The sequence below is a fragment of the Ranitomeya variabilis genome, chromosome 4 (assembly GCF_051348905.1).
Source record: "Ranitomeya variabilis isolate aRanVar5 chromosome 4, aRanVar5.hap1, whole genome shotgun sequence".
NCBI classification, from domain to species: domain Eukaryota; kingdom Metazoa; phylum Chordata; class Amphibia; order Anura; family Dendrobatidae; genus Ranitomeya; species Ranitomeya variabilis.
This window is the reverse complement of record NC_135235.1, coordinates 293,181,413-293,205,576: the sequence shown is the minus strand read 5'-3', so window position 1 is coordinate 293,205,576 and position 24,164 is coordinate 293,181,413. Positions and strand designations below refer to the sequence as shown.

The 24,164-nt window shown below is 45.6% G+C and overlaps 1 protein-coding gene across 3 annotated transcripts in view; it reads left to right on the top strand.

Moving 5' to 3' along the window:
* LOC143764544 (uncharacterized) overlaps positions 1 to 19,062 on the top strand; it is a 43,754-nt gene extending 24,692 nt beyond the window's left edge. For all 3 annotated transcript variants that reach the window (XM_077250195.1, XM_077250194.1, XM_077250196.1), the window contains exons 8-12: positions 4,620 to 4,679; positions 14,844 to 14,887; positions 16,765 to 16,845; positions 17,868 to 18,223; positions 18,794 to 19,062. In XM_077250195.1, coding sequence (XP_077106310.1) covers positions 4,620 to 4,679; positions 14,844 to 14,887; positions 16,765 to 16,845; positions 17,868 to 18,223; positions 18,794 to 18,989 — 737 coding nt within the window. In that variant the 3' untranslated portion in view covers positions 18,990 to 19,062. The remainder of the gene's footprint in view (positions 1 to 4,619; positions 4,680 to 14,843; positions 14,888 to 16,764; positions 16,846 to 17,867; positions 18,224 to 18,793) is intronic.
* Positions 19,063 to 24,164: the final 5,102 nt, after the last annotated feature.

The following is a 24,164-nucleotide window of genomic DNA, read 5'->3' as shown; positions in this document are numbered from 1 at the left end:
CTCTGGCGTAATCCTTGAAAAATGTCCCGGTCTTAAAGGCGTGACCAGTATGCCCTGGTCTTAAAGGCACGTGACCAGTATGCCCTGGTCTTAAAGGCATGTGACCAGTATGCCCTGGTCTTGCGCACATGGCCAGTATGCCCTGGTCTTAAAAGCACATGACCAGCTTGCCCTGGTCTTAAAGGCACATGACCAGTATTCACTGGTCTTAAAGGCGCATGACTAGTATTCACTGGTCTTAAGGGCACATGTTCAATCCGAACCTGGTCACCCTAACTGAGCTCTGGAGCCCTCCGCCGCTGATCCCATTTATCTCAGAATACTAGTCCCCCTCAGTGGACTTTGTCACTAACCGCAACCCATGGCTTCTCTGACCAAGAGATTGAATCCCTCTGTGAACCCTCCGTGGCTCGGAGTGCTCGCAGGACCAATATACATGGTCCCTCTCCTACAATGGGAGCCATCGGCTAGCAAGGGCCGCAAGTATTCTAGAAGAATGCACAGGCGTCTAGAAAACGGAAGTTTTCATTTCCTGATTTCTCCCCTATGATTTGTTGAGAACGCTCTGAATATGGATCACATATTGCCTTGGATTGCCAGAGCTTCAGAAAAAGAGGGACTCACCTATTTATATCATCAACAAATTGACGAGCGGTTCCCTGGACAGAAGCCTCTACGTGGGATGCCATACCTGGTCTCATTTTTATGGGCGATGGGTCCTTTAAAGGGCACCGATTTCCCCCCCCCACACACACACACACACACACACACACACACCATCAACAGACGAGCACATGCAGTGTCGCCTCCATGTATCCTCTTCTGCATCCAGGCCTATCGCCAGACAACCTGCCCTGGCGTCCGAGCACCTCCCTTTGTATCACCACTATTTATCGGCTGATGCAAGAAAGCGGACGATTCCTCCCTGTTAAGAGGATGGTGGATCGAGGGTTCCTAATTTTCTACTCTGCACGACGATGGCAAGAGACTGTTTTTTCCTGACCTGCTGGATGCAGCCCCGCATTCTGCCACTTGGCAGACTATCCGGGTAGAATTTCTTGTGGTATACCTACCAGTGTCCCTGCCCGACGTATCATCAATTAAAATATCACAGACGTTCGGATAGCAAATCTGGTTCGTCCCGTCTTGTGTCTTTGGGTTCAGCGCTCTACCCTTCCTTAGCCGCCACATGGATTGCTGGACCAATAGTCTCCTGATCAGAGACCTTAACTACTTCGATTCACACAAGTAACCTTTCCTTGAAGACAGTACAGCTGGCCAATCAAATCTTCTGAGCTGGAGATTAACAAGGGATCGTTTCTTTTCTACAGACCCAACCAGCAGTGGAAGCGTTGTCCAGGACAGTCTAGATCTAAGGGATCTTGGTTCCAAAAAGGGGGAATGAAAAGTAAGACCGATCCTGGACCTCAAACTTCTAACAACCTTTGACAAGGTCCTCCTTTTTCAGATGGAGTTCCTCCGCTCAGCCATTACTTCAACAGAAAAATGTGGAGTTTCTGGCATCCATCGACATTCGGCATTTTTACCCTCACATTCTTATTTTTCCCCTCTACACTAATCCCTTCGCCTTCCATTCGCGAACAGCATTTTCAAGTCACGACCTTGCCCTTCGGCCTGGCTACTGCACCACAGTGGTCGCAAGGGTCATGGCGGTTGTCATGTACCTCTTGCACCCTAGAAGCATAGTCGTCCTGCCCTATCTGGGTCGACTTTCTAGTGTCACGGGGAGACTAGGTGAGCGAGAGCTAATAACCCGGGCCCCTGCAATTTCCCTCAGACTAGGGAAATCCTGACTGACCCTCTACCTGGAGTTTACACTGATGGTGTGCATGTCCAGGCCTCGACCCTCGCCCTGTCTCCTGTTTCAACCCTAGGCTGAAAACCTCCGCGCACCACCCAGTGAAGATGTAATTCACCAATACCCACAGTTAGCACAGACAAGGATAAAGGAAAATATACACCACGCCGCAGACACTCAGTAATACACTATAAATGTGCAGGGCAAAATAAATACAAATATAGGAAGGAGTAAATAAGACAAAGGAAAATACACCACCAGCAACGACTCTCCGGCAACCAGCTCTCCACTCCAGACCGAGATAACAACGCACAAGACAGAAGCTATAATCGGCGACGCCCAATGATAAGGAGAGCTATTTAAAGGCAATGGGCATGGCCCAGCTTCCAATCCGAGGATCAGGTAAATTAACCCCGGAACAGCTAGAAAGAATCTAGCCGACGCCAATGAGGAAATAGTGGTCAAAAGTGGAATTACCGCTATCTGTCGAATGACCTGGTCTGAACAGCGTCCGACATGACATCTAGCCGCTCTTCCAGGACTACGCTGAGTCGTCTATATCACTTGCAATACCCTCTCACGTGGGCTAGCAGCTAAACTTAGACAAGTTTTTCCTCATTCCCAGCCCAGCAGCTCCTTTTTGAGGATGATCCTGCACAAGAAGGATGGTAATCCTCTCTCGAGTCAAGGTCGTGGCCCTTCAACAGGGAGCTAGTGCACTTGAACACTCATTCCCTCGGTTCATTCAATTCGCTAGGAGGGTTCTGGGGAAAAAGACGACAATGGAAGCAGTTTCTTTCGCTCCGCTCGTTTTTCAGCAAGTCAATCAGGCTTTCAAAGGGTAGTCTCAGAGCTCCTTCCTCATCCAGAGCTTTCTCGTGGTCCAAGGGTTATTAGGGAATACCAATGCCAGTCTTCTTCTCCCGATCATTGCTCGGAGGATCCGAACGGTACGGCTAATCCTACAGCAGGTTCACTGCCTTCAGGCGGGTCAACCATCCGTCTTCAATTGGATAATGCCACGGCTGCGCCATACGTCAACCATCTAGCAGGTACCCACAGTCAAGCGCCATGGCCGAGGTACCTCGCACTCTCTGATGCGCCGAGATCTATCACTCGGTGATCTCAGCAGTACATATCCCTGGAGTAGAGCACTGGGCGGCAGACATATTCAGCCGTCAGGGTTTCTCCTCAAGTGAGTGGGAACTTCACCCGGTAGTCTTCTATCAGACCTGCCTTCACTGGAGTACTCCAGATGTAGGTCGGATGGCGTCCAAATTGAACACCAATGTACTCCAGTTCATGGTTTGACCTCGAGATCCAAGACCATCACAGTGAGGCTCTGTTCTTCCATGGTACCAATTTCCATAACCCCTCTTCCACTACTTCTGAGATCTTTTTGGAAGCAGGAAGGGCCCCAGTGTTCCCGGGAGACCCGCACTGACAATGTCAGGTTCTCTTGCTTGCCGTACTAGTATTTTTCCGTCTTATTGCGACAAAACTGCTAATATGGAATTTCTAGCAGGGAGTCTTCACCTGTAGTTCTTCCCTACCACGTACCGTTAGATCTGTGGGACCTTAATGGTCCTGGAGATCTTACAGTAGACTCCTTTTTTGATCCGGACAGACTTTACTATCAGGGAAGGTCGCCCCCCCTTTTTTTCTCGGCGTTCCTGTCATCCTGATGAGTCTTCAGAGCTCGCCGCTCTGTTCTTTCAGACTTTTTTCCTTATTACCATCAAGGCAAGGTCGCCCTCAGGCGAGTGAGTGCTCCGAGTGGGTACGTATCGAGGACGGCGTCCTTCCGAAGGTTGCACACTTTCTTGGGCTTCTCCATGGTAAAACGGCTTCCTGACGGTCACAGGAAGGGTTTAGCCGTTTCATCAGCCTTGTTAGCCTGGTGGATTCGTTTCACCATCCAGGAGTCCCTCCGTGCTAGATGTCAGCCTATCTCCCTGTCTGTGGGCTCTAGACACCAGACGTCGGCAAGCACGGCCGCAAGCTTGCAAATTCCTCCAGTCCGCATGCATTCTTGAAGCACTATAATTCCCACACTTCCACAGATGTGAGTCTGGGCAGGCGGACTCTGCAGGCCGCGGTGACGCACTTGTAAGTAGCAGTTACACCGGCCTGATCTGATGTTGTCCCCACCCAGGGACTGCTTTGGGACGTCCCACGGTCTGTGTCCCCCAATGAGGCGAAGGAGAAATAGGGATTTTTGTGTACTCCCGTAAAATCCTTTTCTCCGAGCCATTCATTGGGGGACACAGCTCCCTCCCTATTATTAGTTTGTGCTTGTTTTATAATTTGACATGCTATACTCTCATATGTAATGTGACATGCTATACGCTCATATGTTGTTATTGATCTCCTACTGCTTTTGCACCGAACTGGTTAGCTGAGAGCCAGCAGGAGGGTGTATACTGCAGGGGAGGAGCTAACTTTCTTTGTTTTCACTTAGTGTCAGCCTCCTAGTGGCAGCAGCATACACCCACGGTCTGTGTCCCCCAATGGATGGCTCGGAGAAAAGGATTTTACGGTGAGTACACAAAAATCCCTATTTTGCACAAAATTCATGAACCTTGTGGTCCTTTTTTGAAGAATTTGCCACAAAAAAATGAGAATGAATTATTCCACAAAACAAAAAAAAAAGAAAAATGAGTTGATTAAAGCAAAAACAGAAATGATGAATCGGGCTCATTGTATCGAGTCAAAGTTAATTGTATGTATAGAACTTAAAAAAAAAAAAAAAAACAATGTTCCACTGTTTTTATTCAATGCCTCTTTATGTATTACATAGGGGATGGCCTCGTTAAGAATGAATCTGAGGAGGAAACGGACACCGAAGAGGATTTTCTAGGTACATGTAAGAAAGAATTTCAAAAGTGGGGAAGTCTAGTATCTTATATAACAGTGGATGCGTCCTTCTGTCCAAAGCCAGGATTGGCGTCGCCTGCGCAGTGTGGCATCAGAGTCAGCTCATGCGCATACCGCACTTCGGCACCATTTTATTGAGGACGCCGTTTGTGCGAATTCACAGACACGATGTCTTCAACAAGACGGCGCCGAATATCGCGGGATGCACACGCGCTGACTTCGGTACCATTTTATTGAAGAATTCTACTACAACGTCAGCATAGCAGTGTACACTTGCCAGCCAGCCATCGCCATTATCCCTATGGCCGGCTAATGCGCACTGGTATGTTGACGTGGTAGTACATTAAATAAAATGGCGCCGGAGTAAGAACGTGCACATATCGTGATCCGGTACCATTTTATTGAAGAATTCTACTACAACGTCAGCATAGCAGTGCACACGTGCCAGCCATCGCCATTATCCCTATAGCCAGCCGGCTAATGCGCACTGGTATGTTGACGTTGTAGTACATTAAATAAAATGGTGCAGAGTAAGAATGTGCACATATCGTGATCCGGCGCCATTTTATTGAAGACACTGTGTAAATGTACCATTAAAAATGTTCGCCACCCTGGCGTAGAACAGGTTCAGTAGCTAGTACGTTAGAACTGAACATGTGCTCTAGGAAAGGAGGTGGTAATCCCTGTGGTGGTCTTTCTATTGGCATCACTGTAGATAATATTTATATACACGTCATATTCCTAATGATTCAGAGATAAGCGGCACTGCAAAGACTTTGCTTATCTCCTTCTGTAGAGGCCATGTTTCACAGATCTGTTATTCATGAAGCTCTTTCTCGGGTCAGCTACTGAGTGACTGACATGTCGTGCTGCCCCTCTCTCAAGAGGCTCTTCAGCAGCTGCAGTGCGTATTATCCTGTAGTGAAGAACATCGTAGTCTGTTTCTCGGCTGCTGCATGCCTTCTCTTTGAATAGGATGTGTAGTTTACATCAATATATGTAGGTGCGTACCAATTAGGCCTCATTCATATGTCTTCCTTCTGACATAAATGCTGAGAAAAGCTCCCATGTACTTTGCAGCAAAGCCTGGGTTAAATCCTAGCACTGCAGGTCTCAATTAGATGGAATTGGTTAATTTTGATTAAGAACTAGGAAATGGGTTCACCCTTTGTCAGTTTGCTGGAGGTTGAGCAAAGTCGAGTGTGCTGCCAGTGAAGTGGCCAGCTAAAATGTGAACTGTAGCTGGGAGAGAGACATGCTGGAGTTTCTCTCTGAATGTTGACTGCGCGGATCAGCTAGGAAAGCTGAGCAGTCTGTATGTTTGAGCTGCAGAGAAACATATGGAATCTGCAGCCTGTTCAGTGTGGGTTGTGTGTGGTGAATAGTGATGAGCGAATATACTCGTTTCTCGAGATTTCCCGAGCATGCTTGGGGGGGTCTCCGAGTATTTGTAAGTGCTCGGAGATTTAGTTTTTGTTGATGCAGCTGCATGATTTACAGCTACTAGCCAGCATAAGTACACGTGGGGGTTGCCTGGTTGCTAGGGAATCCCCACATGTAATCAAGCTGGCTAACAGATGTAAATCATTCAGCTGCGGCGCTGAAAACTAAATCTGCGAGCACTAAAAAATACTCAGAGGACACCCGAGCATGCTCGGGAAATCTCGAGTAACGAGTACACTCGCTCATCACTAATGTGAACACTTTTGTTTGGCGCTGAAAGCTGCTGGAGTTCAGGCTGAAGGTGATACAGACACTGATAGGATCTTACCTCTTTTTTGTGCAAAATTTTCTCTGGAAAACTAGACCGTATATAGCACCTTATTGTATCTGAAAGGAAGAAAGATCTCTGGTGTTAACAGTCTCAGCCAGAAGCTGGAATTTTATGAAAGCAATAAAACTGCACATGCAAAACAAGGAAAAACAGAGTCAAAATATACTAAAATTATAAAGCTTTTATTATTGTTACAAAAGATTACAAAAAATACATTAACAATGTTAAATTTGTATGGGTACAATGTGATTTGATCCGTGGGTGAAAAAGGAGGTTGGAGAATTGTTCAGGACATAGTGGCAAAATGTGAACATCTAGATAGTTTTATCCAATGTTAAAAATTCATAAGAGACACAAGCATCAACTGGTATTCTTGAATTCAATTACTCTATGTAAAATAGTAATAGGAAAACTTTCCAATAGAGGAATAGTAATACAGTGTCTATTATTAAATGTCAATAAGTTTTTGCATTCTACACACGTAAAAAAGGGGTACAATCAATGAAAAGAGTGATTACCCATTCTGTTTGTCAATCCTTCCAAGACTGCGGCCATGTTCCCCAACGCGCGTTTCACGTTAATAACGCTTCCTCAGGGGGCTTGGATCAAACTACATGCCTGTATGAATGCTATGTAATGCTTACTTGTGAACGTAAATCTTATAATTGGTGGAGAATGCGGGCAGAAGTCCCAGAGAGCACAGGCGATTGAAGTGTAAAGATTGAATGTCCTGCGTAAAGGCAGCTACAGCTAGCATTGCAAACACATTCTGAAAACATGGAGGAGCTGTCCTGCCAGAATGTGACATTGCTGCGGTGTCATAGCATTGCTGGTGCAGCTCAGGGGAGTGCTGAGAGTCGAGAGCCTTCTCTTTTAGTGGATTTGTGCAAAGGAGAACTGATGTCCGCAGTGCTGGAGGCGAGTTTCAAACAGTACCTCGATACAGGAGCTGGTGAAACTGATTAATTCCCAGAACCCAGTGGACTGCGGCATTAACTGGTTGAACTCCTACTTCCCCTACCCTGCATGCGATGCTGTTCCTCACCCTGGTGAGGGGCCGTAGCCATGCCAGGTGACTGTGAATGGTGTCCAAGTGACTGGACCTCTGGACTCAGGGAGTTTGGTGACTCTGGTAAGGGACACACTTCCACATGTGCTAGACCCCAGGAATGGGGTGGAGGTAAGGTGTATCTATAGAGATGCCAAGAACTATCCCATGGCTCAGGTCGTTATACGCACAGACTGTGGTTTTGTGTCCCACCAATAATTGTTTTCTGAAATTGGCCAGGCATGAGCCTCCCTCCCTAGTCAATTTAAAGCCATGTAGGCACTGTGTGTTGGCAGATGGTGCCTAGTCCTTGGCTTTGGGCAGAGGAGGGGGTTACGTAGCTGTTATGAACTGGTGGTTTAGGAGCAACATGGGACGTGCTCTGGAGGAGGTGGTACCTGTACTGACCGCAGTTCCTGAGCTTAACACAACACTAGAAGTACCCGTGGGATGTTCCTGTCACTCCCTAGACACCTCGTCACAGCCGGAGGACTAACTACCCCTAAAGATAGAAACAGGAAAGCTATCTTGCCTCAGAGAAAATTCCCAAAGGACAGACAGCCCCCCACAAATATTGACTGAGTGGAGAGGGAAATTACATACACAGAATGAAACTAGGATGTAGCAAAGGCGGCCAATCTAGCTAGATAGATAGAACAGGACAGAATACTTTGAGGTCAGTATTAAAAACTAGAAAAATTCATCACAGAGTTTACAAATATCTCCACACTAAAGGTGCGGAGGGTAAATCTGCTTCCCAGAGCTTCCAGCTTAACTGAATAAATCCATACTGACAAGCTGGACTAGAAAAAACATAGAATGTGCTGAACGATTAAGTCCACAACAAGTGGAAAGCAAAAGAACAAAGCAAGGACTTATCTTGCTGAACTGGTCAGAATATCAGGGAAATCCAAGAGAGATGTGAATCCAAGCAGGAACCATTGACAACTGGCACTGGCTGAAGGATAGAGCCAGGATAAATAGCCGAGCCAGAATAGACGATCAGTGGAAGCAGCTGCTGACTGCCAAATCCAAGGAGCAGCAGTTCCACTTAAATCCACCGGAGGGAGCCCAAGAGCAGAACTCACAAAAGTGCCACTTACAACCACCGGAGGGAGCCCAAGAGCGGAATTCACAACAGTACCCCCCCCCTTGAGGAGGGGTCACCGAACCCTCACCAGAGCCCCCAGGCCGATCAGGACGAGCCAAGTGAAAGGCACGAACCAAATCGGCGGCATGGTCATCAGAGGCAACAACCCAAGAATTATCCTCCTGGCCATAACCCTTCCACTTGACAAGATACTGAAGCCTCCGCCTCGAAAAACGAGAATCCAAAATTTTCTCCACCACATATTCCAACTCCCCTTCAAACAACACCGGGGCAGGAGGATCAACAGAGGGAACAACGGGCACCACATATCTCCGCAACAAAGATCTATGGAAAAAATTATGGATGGCAAAAGAGGCTGGAAGGGCCAAACGAAAAGATACCGGATTGATAATCTCAGAAATCTTATAAGGACCAATAAACCGAGGTTTGAACTTAGGGGAAGAAACCTTCATAGGGACATGACGAGAAGATAACCAGACTAAATCCCCCACCCGAAGCCGGGGACCAACACACCGACGGCGGTTAGCAAAACGTTGAGCCTTTTCCTGAGACAACGTCAAATTGTCTACCACATGAGTCCAAATCTGCTGTAACCTGTCCACCACAGAATCCACACCAGGACAATCAGAAGGCTCAACCTGCCCCGAAGAAAAACGAGGATGAAAACCAAAATTACAAAAGAAAGGCGAAACCAAAGTAGCCGAACTAGCCCGATTATTAAGGGCAAACTCGGCCAACGGCAAGAAAGCCACCCAATCATCCTGATCAGCAGACACAAAGCATCTCAAATAGGTTTCCAAGGTCTGATTAGTTCGCTCAGTTTGGCCATTTGTCTGAGGATGGAACGCCGAAGAAAAAGACAAATCTATGCCCATCCTAGCACAAAAGGCCCGCCAAAACCTAGAAACAAACTGGGAACCTCTGTCAGACACAATATTCTCCGGAATGCCATGCAAACGAACCACATGCTGAAAAAACAATGGAACCAAATCAGAGTAGGAAGGCAATTTAGGCAAAGGTACCAAATGGACCATTTTAGAGAACCGGTCACAAACCACCCAGATAAGACATCTTCTGGGAAACAGGGAGATCCGAAATAAAATCCATGGAAATATGCGTCCAGGGCCTCTCAGGGACCGGCAAAGGCAAAAGCAACCCACTAGCGCGGGAACAGCAAGGCTTGGCCCGGGCACAAGTCCCACATGACTGCACAAAAGAACGCACATCCCGCGACAAGGAAGGCCACCAAAAGGACCTAGCAACCAAATCTCTGGTACCAAAAATCCCAGGATGACCAGCCAACACTGAACAATGAACCTCAGAAATTACCTTACTAGTCCATCTATCAGGAACAAACAGCTTCCCCACTGGACAGCGGTCAGGTTTATCAGCCTGAAATTCCTGAAGCACCCGCCCCAAATCAGGGGAGATGGCAGAAAGAATCACCCCTTCTTTAAGAATGCCAACCGGCTCAAGGACTCCAGGAGAATCAGGCAAAAAACTCCTAGAGAGGGCATCAGCCTTAACATTCTTAGATCCCGGAAGATACGAGACCACAAAATCAAAACGGGAGAAAAACAGGGACCATCGAGCCTGTCTAGGGTTCAGCCGCTTGGCCGACTCGAGGTAAATCAGATTCTTATGATCGGTCAAGACCACAACGCGGTGCTTGGCTCCCTCAAGCCAATGTCGCCACTCCTCAAATGCCCACTTCATAGCCAACAACTCCCGATTGCCAACGTCATAATTGCGCTCCGCAGGCGAAAACTTTCTGGAAAAAAAAGCACACGGTTTCATCAAAGAACCATCAGAATTCCTCTGAGACAAAACGGCCCCTGCCCCAATCTCCGAAGCGACAAACCTCAACCTGAAAAGGAAGAGAAACATCCGTCTGACGCAACACAGGGGCAGAAGTAAATCGGCGTTTAAGCTCCTGAAAGACCTCAACAGCCGCAGAGGACCAATTCGTCACATCAGCGCCTTTCTTCGTCAAATCGGTCAGGGGCTTAACCACACTGGAAAAGTTGGCAATGAAACGGCGATAAAAATTAGCAAAGCCCAAAAATTTCTGAAGGCTCTTCACCGATGTGGGTTGAATCCAGTCATGAATGGCTTGGACCTTAACAGGATCCATTTCTATAGACGAGGGAGAAAAAATAAAACCCAAAAAAGAGACCTTCTGAACTCCAAATAGGCACTTAGACCCCTTCACAAATAAAGCATTATCACGAAGGATCTGGAATACCATCCTGACCTGCTTCACATGAGACTCCCAATCATCGGAAAAAATCAAAATATCATCCAAATACACAATCATGAATTTATCAAGATAATTGCGGAAAATATCATGCATGAAGGACTGAAATACAGAAGGAGCATTAGAAAGCCCGAAAGGCATCACAAGGTATTCAAAATGGCCTTCGGGTGTATTAAATGCAGTTTTCCATTCGTCACCCTGTTTAATACGAACAAGATTATATGCCCCTCGAAGGTCAATCTTAGTAAACCAACTAGCCCCATTAATCCGAGCAAACAAATCAGAAAGCAAAGGTAAAGGGTATTGGAATTTGACCGTGATCTTATTAAGAAGGCGATAATCAATACAGGGTCTCAAGGAGCCATCCTTCTTGGCAACAAAAAAGAATCCCGCTCCCAATGGTGACGAAGACGGCCAAATATGCGCCTTCTCCAAAGACTCCTTGACATAAGTCCGCATGGCGGCATGCTCTGGCACAGACAGATTGAAAAGTCGGCCCTTAGGGAACTTACAGCCAGGAATCAAGTTAATAGCACAATCACAGTCCCTATGTGGAGGAAGGGAACTGGACTTGGGCTCATCAAATACATCCTGGAAATCCGACAAAAACTCAGGGACTTCAGAAGAGGGGGAAGAGGAAATTGACATCAAAGGAACGTCACAATGTACCCCTTGACAACCCCAACTAGTCACAGACATAGATTTCCAATCCAGCACCGGATTATGTTCCTGTAACCATGGAAAACCCAGTACAACAACATCATGCAAGTTATGCAACACCAGAAAACGGCAATCTTCCTGATGTGCTGGAGCCATGCACATGGTCAGCTGAGTCCAATACTGAGGTTTATTCTTGGCCAATGGTGTAGCATCAATCCCCCTCAAAGGAATAGGGCTCTGCAAAGGCTGCAAGGAAAAACCACAGCGCCTGGTGAATTCCAAGTCCATTAAGTTCAGGGCAGCGCCTGAATCCACAAATGCCATGACAGAAAAGAACGATAATGAGCAAATCAGGGTCACAGATAAGAGAAATTTAGGCTGTACAGTACTGATGGTAACAGACCTAGCGACCCTCTTAGTACTCTTAGGGCAATCAGAAATAACATGAGCAGAATCACCACAGTAAAAACATAGCCCATTCTGACGTCTGAATCCCTGCCGTTCTGCTCTAGTCAAAATCCTATCACATTGCATAGGCTCAGGACTCCGCTCAGAGGACACTGCCATATGGTGCACAACTTTGCGCTCGCGCAGGCTCCGATCAATCTGAATGGCTAGAGACATAGATTAGCTCAAACCAGCAGGCGTGGGGAACCCCACCATAACATCTTTAAGGGCTTCAGAAAGACCCATTCTGAAAATTGCTGCCAGAGCATCCTCATTCCATTTAGTGAGCAAAGACCATTTTCTAAATTTCTGGCAGTATAATTCTGCCGCTTCCTGACCCTGACATAGGGCCAACAAGTTTTTTTCTGCATGATCCACAGAATTAGGTTCGTCATACAATAATCCGAGCGCTTGAAAAAATGCGTCTACATTAAGCAATGCCGGATTCCCTGATTCAAGGGAGAATGCCCAGTCCTGAGGGTCAACACGCAGCAGAGAGATGACGATTTTAACCTGCTGAATGGGATCACCAGAGGAACGGGGTTTCAAAGCAAAAAACAATTTGCAGTTATTTTTAAAGTTCAAAAACTTGGATCTGTCCCCAAAAAACAAATCAGGAGCAGGAATTTTAGGCTCTAAAGCCGGAGTCTTGACAACATAATTTTGGATACTCTGTACTCTTGCAGCAAGTTGATCCACACGAGAAAACAAACCCTGAACATCCATGCCAGCGCCAAAATCCTGAACCACCCAGAGATTAAGAGGAAAAAAAAGACAAAACAGACTGCAGAAAAAAAAATGGCTCAGAATTTTTCTTTTTTCCTTCTCTTGAGATGCATTTAATTCATTTTGGGCCAGTTGTACTGTTATGAACTGGTGGTTTAGGAGCAACATGGGACGTGCTCTGGAGGAGGTGGTACCTGTACTGACCGCAGTTCCTGAGCTTAACACAACACTAGAAGTAGCCGTGGGATGTTCCTGTCACTCCCTAGACACCTCGTCACAGCCGGAGGACTAACTACCCCTAAAGATAGAAACAGGAAAGCTATCTTGCCTCAGAGAAAATTCCCAAAGGACAGACAGCCCCCCACAAATATTCACTGTGAGTGGAGAGGGAAATGACATACACAGAATGAAACTAGGATGTAGCAAAGGCGGCCAATCTAGCCAGATAGATAGAACAGGACAGAATACTGTGCGGTCAGTATTAAAAACTAGAAAAATCCACCACAGAGTTTACAAAAATCTCCACACCTGACTAAAGGTGCGGAGGGTAAATCTGCTTCCCAGAGCTTCCAGCTTAACTGAATAAATCCATACTGACAAGCTGGACTAGAAAAAACATAGAATGTGCTGAACGATTAAGTCCACAACAAGTGGAAAGCAAAAGAACAAAGCAAGTACTTATCTTGCTGAACTGGTCAGAATATCAGGGAAATCCAAGAGAGATGTGAATCCAAGCAGGAACCATTGACAACTGGCTCTGGCTGAAGGATAGAGCCAGGATAAATAGCCGAGCCAGAATAGACGATCAGTGGAAGCAGCTGCTGACTGCTAAATCCAAGGAGCAGCAGTTCCACTTAAATCCACCGGAGGGAGCCCAAGAGCAGAACTCACAAAAGTGCCACTTACAACCACCGGAGGGAGCCCAAGAGCGGAATTCACAACACGTAGCCAAGCCAGGTCAGACTGGCTTAAATCCTAGCACTGCAGGTCTTTATTAGATGCACCTGGCTAGCTTTGACTAAAATCCAGGAAATGGGTTCACTCTGTGTCAGTGTGCTGGGGGATTGAGCAGAGTGGAGTGTGTTAAAGCTGGTGAGTGACCAGCCAAAATGTGAGCTGTAGCTGGGAGGGAGACAAGCCAGAGTCTCTTTCTGAATGGAGACTGCACAGGTCAGCTAGGAAAGCTGAGCACTCTGTGTGTTTGCATTGCAGAGTAACGTGTGGAAGCTGCAGGCTGTTCAGTGTGAACTGCAGGGAGTTAAACACTTCTGTTTGATGCTGGATCTCAGGCTGATGGTGATACAGAGACGGCTAGGACCATACCTCTTCTTTGTGTAAAGCTTGACAGTATAAATGACCTTAATATATCTGGGAGTTAGAAAAGACCTCTGGTGTTGGCAGTTTCAGCCAGAAGCTGTGGGGGAGAGGGCTGTAATTTGTTTAGGTGATTCCACACTGACATATGTGCCTGCTAGAGTAACTGTTTCCTTTTCTGTTATAGCTTTGTGCCCAAATGAGGCGGTTTTGGTTTTTAATCCCTTGGGTTTTAGGAAAGCAATAAAACTGCACATGTTGGATCAAACAGCATAATCTGTGTGAACTCTACATAATGCTTAACTGAGAGCTTGAATTCCTATAGCTTGTTCAAGGGATTCTCAGGGAAGGTGATAAAATTGCCCGCCGTCACATATTTCAAGCTGCAACATGTCTAAATCATGTGATCGGACGTGCTGCTGAATGATGAAACAGGTTGAAACATGTGTCTCAACAGTCAAAGGAGCAGCATCATGAGCAAACATATCTGATTTGCTCAGTCAGCCGCAGAGCAGGCTTCTTAGAGAATCCTTTTTAGGCCGGGGTCACACTTGCCGGTGCAATACGAGAAACTCGCACATCAATACCCGGCACTCGGGAACGGAGTGTGCGGCTGCATATATTTCTATGTAGCTGAACACTCCAGTGCCGGGTATTGATGCGAGAGACTCGCGCAAGTTTCTCACATTACACTCGCAATTGTGACCCCTGTCTATATCAAAGTCTCGGACAGATGATATAACGACATCTGTCATCCTATTGACCCCTTGTCAATGGAATAACCATTTAAGTTTTTCTTATATATTTCAGAGCACAATGGTGGAGAGAAACTGAGCGGAGAGGATTGTACATCTGTAAGTAACACTCTGCCGGATCTGTGCACATATGACACACTAAGGCCGGCATCACACTAGCGTATTGCATCCGATGCAAGATCATCGGATGCGATATGCTAATGACACTCGGCTCCTGCTCGCAGCAGAGCAGGAGCCGAGTGTCATGCGTCTGTGCTCCGATTCTCTCGCACAGGGAGGATCGGAGCGCAGCTGCGGAGGAGGCGGAGAAATTAATTTCTCCATCTCCTCCATTGCCGGGGTCAGCTTATAACGCACATCACTCGGATGATATCCAAGTGATGTGCGTAGTCTCACTCGCACCCATAGGCTCATATGGGTGCGAGTGAGCCGAGAGTTTTCCTCGGTCCGAGACAATCGCAGCATGCTGCGATTGTCTCGGACCGAGAAAAACGTCCGACAAAAAGTCGGCTGGTGGGAGCTGCGCCATAGCTTAACATTGGTCCGAGTGCAATGCGATTTTTTTATCGCTTTGCACTCGGCCTTTTAAAACGCCAGTGTGACGCCGACCTAAGTCTATCTTCACGCGACGTCTTTTAAACTCAAGCTTACCTGCTAAATTTTTCATGCAGGAGACGCTTCAGGAATTTTTTTTTTTTTTTTCTTTCTGAATCGTCTTTTGGGTCAATTTTTTTTGGTCGTTTCCTGAGTGTTTTTCAAACTATTTTGGTTGCCTTTTTTTGAAAGCTTTTCCCATGGTTTTTGTGATGCTACTTTTATTCTCTAATCATTTTTTTTCCACTCAATTAAACAATGAAGAAATTCCTATTTTTTATTTTGAAGCAAAAGACTCCAAAAGACATCTGTGCTCTCCCATTAACTTACATTTTAAAGTACAGAGAGTCTTAGGAGCAGAAAATGGCAGAAGAATTTAATGAAGCAGATAACTGGTATTGGTATGCTAATTATTACTATTTTTTCTGGCGGTGGTACACATGTGCTCATAGATTGTGACTGTACAGCGCTACAGATTAAAGGTACATTCACACTGAACAACTTAACAACGATATCGCTAGCGATCCGTGACCTTGCAGCGTCCTGGATAGCGATATCGTTGTGTTTGACACGCAGCAGCGATCAGGATCCTGCTGTGATGTCGTTCGTCGGAGCTAGGAGGCCAGCACCTTATTTCGTCGCTGGATCTCCCGCAGACATCGCTGGATCGGTGTGTGTGACACCGATCCAGCGATGTCTTCACTGGTAACCAGGGTAAACATCGGGTTACTAAGCGCAGGGCCACGCTTAGTAACCCGATATTTACCTTGGTTACCAGCGTAAAAGTAAAAAAAAACAAACACTACATACTTACCTTCCGCTGTCTGTCCCCCGGCGTTCTGCTTCTCTGCACTGTGAGCGCCGGCCAGCCGGAAAGCAGGGCACAGCGGTGACGTCACCGCTCTGCTTTCCGGCCGCTGTGCTTACACAGTGCAGAGAAGCAGAACGCCGGGGGACAGACAGCGGAAGGTAAGTATGTAGTGTTTGGGTTTTTTTACTTTTACGCTGGTAACCAGGGTAAACATCGGGTTACTAAGCGCGGCCCTGCGCTTAGTAACCCGATGTTTACCCTGGTTACCCGGGGACCTCGGCATCGTTGGTCGCTGGAGAGCTGTCTGTGTGACAGCTCTCCAGCAACCAAACAGCGACGCTGCAGCGATCGGGATCGTTGTCTGGATCGCTGCAGCGTCGCTTAGTGTGACGGTACCTTAAGTTGGCGATGTTTAAGCTCTTTTTAGATGGTCCTATGGACAAGTTTTCGACCCCCTTCCAGTTTATTCTATACTTTTTTTTAGGTTTAGTGTTTCTTTAAACTTTTGGTGATGACGATATATTTTCTTTTTAACTTAAGTTTGTTAAACTTTTTCTTTCACCCGTTTTAGCTGGAAACGGAAGCAAAGAAGAGGAAATTTGGTCCACAAGTTCATGGTGATATTCTGAGTTTACGAGAAAGAGAAGCCAGGGTAGGTGAAAGTTTGGAAATAGCTGTATTACATATAAGATTTGCAGGACCCTGGTCCAGATGCCACGGTGGTAGTATGTGGCCCCCAGACCAGAGCCCGGTGAACCTCCCACTACCCGCCAGCATCCCCAGCGCCTCTGATGCTTAGGAGGACACACTGCAATGTAATGGGGGTGGTGGGTAACAGACCCCCACTAATCTCACATTGATGACCGATCCAGATGGATTAAGTGTCCCAATCTTTCCTTCAACATCTGCTGTGGGGACAGATCTAGTATCTCCAGATGGTTGTCTGACCATTCCTCAACTACCTTTATTGTCCTTTAGGACTTGTTCACACCAGGTGTTTTTTTTTTATTTTTATTTTTTGTGCGGAAAAAACCCCTGTGTTTTACAATAACGGCAAAATTAATTAGATGATTTCTAAAATCTCATGCACACAGTTTTTTTTTTCTCCTCCCCCCGTATTTTGATTCCTGCTATGTTTTTGCCAAGATGCAGTATGTTAAGGCTAGGTTCAGATTGCGTTAGAGCAATCCGTTTAGCGCTAAGCGCTAGCGGATTGCGCTAACGCAATGTCTTTTTCGGGGTCGCGTTAAACGTCCCCGCTAGCGCAGATCCCCGATCTGCGAGAGCGGGGAACGGACCTCGGGCGCGCCGCGGACGCTGCAAGCAGCGTCCGAGGCGCGCTACAAAAGACCGGCACATCGCTAGCGCGTGCCAAAAATGACACGCGCTAGCAATGCGCTTTAACATTGCGGGCAATGGGAGCGCTAACGGACGCGGTGCACGGCGTTAATTTCGCCGTGCAATGCTGTCCGTTAGCGCTCACCCATTAACGCAATGGGAACCTAGCCTAATCCTTTCAGTGTTTTTTCTTTTGCAGTGAGTTTCACCCATTACCATGAATGGGTTGAAAATGTAAAACCTGAGCCATGTTCTTCTTGCCACTATTCTTGGTTTTGGTGCAGAAAAAAAACACTCTGTATATAAAGTTATATATTCAAATTTTTTTTTTCACAGCGTATCCGGGTCCTGGAAGGCATGGAAAAACCATCTCAAGAACAGGCCAATTTTATGTTCGATCCTACAAACCATCAAGGAGTAAAGGAAGAACTTCCCGAAGTCCCGGATATCAGACGTGATATAAGAAACACCAGTTGGTGTAAATGTGGCCACTGCTGCGTCATGTCTACCTTGGAAGAGTCCATATGTTGCCACGAGATTTCCGTACTTCTCCCGCAGCTTAACAAAGAGCGCCTGTGTATCACGAAGCATCCATCCTTCCAGGAGATGTGTTTAGACAAAGACCGTCTTGATTTCCTTTATCGCTTCTTAGGCAAAATTAAGAGAAAAAATGATGTTCTGTATTATCTTCAGTAAGTATTAGTTACGTTAACACCATATGGGTTTTTGCTGCAATATTTAATTCTAGTTTTGTGACATACTTATGTGTAAATTCCTTAGTTTTCAAGGTCTTTGCCATTAGTAAATTAACTCATACTTCTTTTGCTTTAAAATAAAAAGCGCAAAACCAATACAAACTAAATACTTCTAACAGCTTAAGAGTTTGCAACATTTATTTAAGAAAGTTATTAGCCTATCTATGGTAGAATATTGCATAGCATGTCGTGAGCTTTAGGCCAGATCCAGAGAATGCAAAATAGCTTGGTTTTCGACCAGAAAAAAATAAAGACGATTTTTCATCTGTAATGCCTATAGTCTGCAATCCCTATGTCTGTTGTTTTTTTTGTTTTTTTTATATATATATATATATATATATATATCTGTATAGCATCTGGATTTTAACTAAACAATTGAATAAAAGGCCAAACAGTTCACCATGTTGGTCCATAAAAGAGGTTAAAAAAACATTACTCATTCCAAACTTTAGTGTTGAAAGTTAGTTTCTAATCTGTCATTTTATTTATTTTTTTGCTTTCTTGCAGCAAGCTAAGGCGAACGTCCTATAGAACCTTTGTAGTCTGGGCCCACGGCTTTCTGAACTTTCGCAAGTACAAGCTGATCCCCGCGTGCGTGGTCAAACATGTACAAGAATTTTTACCCTACCCTGAAGAGTTAAATGTTGGTTACAGGAAGATGCACGACTACGCCGCTGCGATAATGGCATTGGATCATATCTGATATAGTTGTGTTTTATTTTTTGGATACCTTTGCACATTTTTATATGAATTAAATGCGTTTACAACAATTTTCATTCAGTTGATAACTGTATTGTAAGATAGCGGATAATAATAATAATAATTTTATTTATATAGCGCCAACATATTCCACAGCGCTTTACAAGCGGATCAATTCAGAAGATGATCCTGGAAAGAGGAGTTAATTCTCACGAACCTGATTATGGCCAAATTCATACATTAGTTTTTTGTTGTTTTTCTTTTTCTCATGCAAAAATTGGACAGACTTAGTCAGTGAGCTGGAACTAGTCTTAATTTGTTCTTGGTCCGATTGTACCATCCACATGTGATCCCACGCCGTCCTGTTGCATTAGGCAGCATAGACGTACTGTCTGTAATTTTTAACAGACCGACAAATTGGACCGAACTCAGACATGTTGTTTTTTTTTGGGGGGGGGGGTGTTCCTAGACCATCGTTCTGTAAACAAAGAGAGATATGTGAAAAGGTTCATAGGTTAAAATGGGCTCGTACTGAATTTCAATATGTCTGATCGTTTTTTTTCTCCCAATATCAGCTGTTGGTGGAGTCATTAGGCCCCTGTACACACAACGTTTTTTGGAAGAAGTCCGGTTCAAAAAACATGCTTTAGAAAAATAGCTTCAGAAATGCTTGGAAATAAAACCCGAAAAATATGAAAATGAGCATATACTCTGTAGTAAGTAAATAATAATAGTACATGTAAATAACATAGGGTACTTAATTAAAACTTTTTTGATAAAACAAAGCATAAAAGCCATCCCACCACGACAAGGTGTACCCAATCAGGAGGGTCCATTCACGACCTATCATGTATAGTTATGTCATAAGTCGTGTCCTGGAATTTGATGCATGCTCCATCGCTAAGCCCGCCATCTTTTTTTTAAATTCGTTTATTTTCAAACGCAAATAAAGCATAGCATACATGTTTGTCCTTATCATTAATCTGCATGGTTACATTTACAAAGAAAGGCAAAGACAACACATACATATGCCAATCATTTCACAGGAGGAAAACATATGTGTATAATTATAAAACAATCAAAACATAAAGTTATAAACATAAAACTTTAAAACTACAACCAAACTAAGCCTCTGAAACTATTAAGCCACCATTTAACAATACCAGAACATTATTTTCCCCCTCCACTGCACAGTACTTGCAGTACAAGGTCAGATAAACCACGTCTTTGTCTTTTAGTCATGTCACAGGGTGAGATGAGAGGTGTTCCATCTATCCCAGATTTTGTTGAACTTACCCGGGCAACCCCTGTTTTGATAAAGAGTGCGCTCATAGGGAACAACTGCATTCACCAACTCGACCCAGGACCTAATGGAAGGGGGTGAGTTCCCCATCCATCGCAGGGCTATCAACATCCGTGCCAAAAACAGAGTTTCACGTAGAAAAATCCCCACATAGTGGTCCCAAGTCTCCTCGTCCCACACCCCAAACAGGCAGACTAAAGGCTCAAGAGGAATCGGGATTGACAGTATGGAGGCCAATAATGATGTTACCTCCCTCCAATAATTAAGAATAATGGGACACTGCCATACCATATGTACAAAGTCAGCGTCTGGTGAGTGGCAACGCAAACACTCCGACATCGAGTATCGACCCATACGAAAGAGTCTCAGTGGAGTCAAATATGACTGGTGAATTATATATAGTTGGGTCATCCGATTATTGACCGACGGGGAGACTTTGAGGGGGGAGTCCAAAATATCCTCCCATTCCTCACTCTGCACATTAGTGATAAGCCCCTCCCATTTACCTCTCACTGAGTCTATAACAGAATTCGCTCCCGTTGATAGCAGATATGTGTATAGGGACGAGATAAGACCCTGAGGTCCCTGTGACTTAAGGATACCTATCAAGGGCAAAGATGAAATGTTCCGGTTTGTTCCCACACTCCTAACAAATGACTGAATGGCAGACCTGAGTTGCAGGTATCGGAAAAATTGAGATCTTGGAAGACCACATCCAACCTGTAGTTGCTCAAAGGATTTAAAGACCCCCTGATCATACAAATCCCCTATTGACAGGACTCCGTGGGAAACCCAGAAATTTGCAGACGGGTGATTCATCAGTGCAGGGAAATAACCATTGTCCCATAGAGGCATCTCAGCCACAATGTCCCCAAACCCAATGACCCTTTTAATTTTCTTCCAAGTGGATCGCGCCAATCGTATCATGGGCAACAATCGGGGGGCATTTATTTTTTCCGACTCTAGAAGACCCAGTGGACACTTAGCCCCAACAGAATTAACCAGGTGACTTTCAGAGTTAGGGAGATGATTATGAGGCATCCATTTACAAAGTGCCTTGGTCTGTCCCGCCAGATAATATAAAAAGAAATCCGGCAGTGCCGCTCCACCCCCCTGCTTAGGCCTTTGCAAAGTCGTCAGTTTAAGTTTGGGTCTGCCCTTCCCCCACACGAACGAGGCAACATAAGAGTTTAAGTTAGTAAAAAAGTATTTTGGTACAGTTACCGCGCTATGCTGAAGACAATAGTTGAATTTAGGGAGCAGAATCATTTTTACGAGATTAATGCGGCCTGCTACAGACAGTGGAAGTTTACTCCAAGATGTGAATTTCGACTTAGCGTATTCCAGCAGGGGAAAGATATTAAGTTGTAGATCCGATCCGCTACATCGGGACATATAAATACCCAAGTATTTAAATTCAGACACTACAGGTAACAGGGAAAGGGCATTGAGGTTAGATATTGGGGATTGGGTCAGAGGCAATAGGGCAGACTTATCCCAATTAATATATAGGCCTGAGAACCCACTAAATTTATCTATGATAGTGATTACCTTTGGCAACGTTTCCTCTACCTTATCCATGAATATTATCATATCATCAGCATATAGACCAATGATGTCGGTACGATCCGCTATCGTAATACCATCAATATCGGGGGCAGAACGTAGACGTATAGCCAATGCCTCTATCGCTAGAGCAAATAAGGCTGGGGAGAGGGGGCACCCCTGCCGGGATCCCCTATGTAGTGAAAATGGCTCAGACATAGAGCCGTTTACGATTATGCGGGCTTTAGGTTTCAAGTATAATACGCCAACCCATTTCAAAAATTTTTCCCCAAAGCCATATTTCTGCAGGCAAGCAGATAAAAAGGGCCACTCAAGAGAGTCGAACGCCTTAGCCGCGTCCAGCGACGCCAGCGCCCAACTGTTATCTGGTAGTAAAGAGCTATACTGAATCACTGATTGAACCCGTCTAATGTTTATAGATGTACTTTTACCAGGCATGAAGCCTGTTTGATCTGGATGTATAATATCTAAAATAATGGAGTTCAACCTGGTCGCCAGTATTTTAGTAAAGATCTTATAATCCACGTTTACCAGCGATATGGGACGATAGGATCCGCATTCCAAAGGATCTTTCCCCTCCTTCTTAAGTACGATAATATGTGCTTCATAAAAAGTATCAGGTAGACATCCACCCTCCCATATCTCTTTAAATACCTTCAGCAAAAGCGGAGCCAGCGTCTCCCGGTATTTCCTGTACAGCTCTACAGGGAAGCCATCCGGTCCAGGGGCCTTCCCAGAAGCCATATCCGTTATAGCCTGCTCCACTTCAAGCCCGCCATCTTTTCACGCACATGACAGCTGATTTGATCAGCTGCCATATGTCCCTAACAGCCACAGATGGAATCGTGATCCACCCACGGCTGTTAACATGTTAAATGCCACTATCAATCTCTGACAGCGCCATTTAATGGGTTGTCCACTACTAGGACAACCCCTTCTTAAACTAAATGTCTGGCCCTGATAAAATAATAAAGCCTATACTTGCCTCTCGTGATGGCTTCGTTCCTGCAGTATCAGCACTCGCTCTCTCCGGGGCTGTGATGCGGTCTTGCGACACGTGACGCCAGCGCCCAATGAGTGCTGGCGTCACTCTCTTTCGGCCTTGGCCTTGAGCTATGAGCTGAACATGAAGAGGAAGCCAGGGATCAGCTGCAGCCTGGACTTCCTCTTCATGTTCAGTTTGTCCGAAGACGGAGTCAGTGACACCAGCGCTGATTGGGCGCCGGGTTTCATTTTAGCCCCAGGACTGTGAGTGCAGACACCGCCGGAACCGCACCAGCACGGGAGGTGAGTGTAGGCTTTAACATGCCCATGCTGGAAGTGCATAACAAACCCCACCCATCGTGAGAAGCATTTCAAGGTCCTGGAGTGGCCTAACTAGTCTCCAGACCTGAACCCAGTAGAAAATCTTTGGAGTAAGCTGAAACTCAATGTTGCCCAGTGACAGCCCTGAAACCTGAAAGAGTTTGAGAAGATCTGTATGGAGGAGTGGACCAAAATTCCTGCTGCAGTGTGTGCAAACTTGGTCAAGAACCTCAGGAAACTTCTGACCTCTGTAATTGCAAACAAAGGTTACTAGCAAATATTACGTTGTGTTTTCCTATTGTATCAAATACTTATTTCATGCAATAAATGCAAATTAATTATGTAAAAATCATACAATGTGATTTTCTTGTTTTTTTATTTAGATTCTGTCTCTCACAGGTGAAGTGTACCTATGATAAAAATTGCAGAACTCTCCATTCTTTGCAGGAGGGAAAACTTGCAAAATTGGCAGTGTATCAAATACTTATTTTTCCCACTGTAAATGAAACACCTAGCTCAAACAGGTAGGCAATAACTACAGGTCCAAAAACCATTCTACACATCTTCGTTCAAAGGAAAGACTACGGTAGATGGAGTGAAAAGTCTAAGGGTATGGCTCCACGGTCCGGAGGGGCGGCGGTATCCTTTCTGGGACGCGATGGTGCCGGATGTGTACAGTACACATCCGGGATCATCGCACCCCTCGCCATAGGGCCCTGTGATATGCCTTGCGGGGACGCTGCGTCCCCGCAAGGTGTACGGACATGCTGCGATCTGAAAAGACGCGCAGCATGTCCGGAGTCGCAGGGCCGCCGCGTGCGGGTTTCCATGCATAGTGGAGACGGGATTTCATAAAATCCCCTCCACTATGCTGGAACATCTGGACGCTGCTTGTTTGACTCTGCAGCGTCAAACAAGCAGCGTTTACTTACCGTGGAAACATACCCTACCTGTCATCCAGAGGGACAAGCACTTGTCCTCCCCATTTTCAGTACTTGGGTGGAG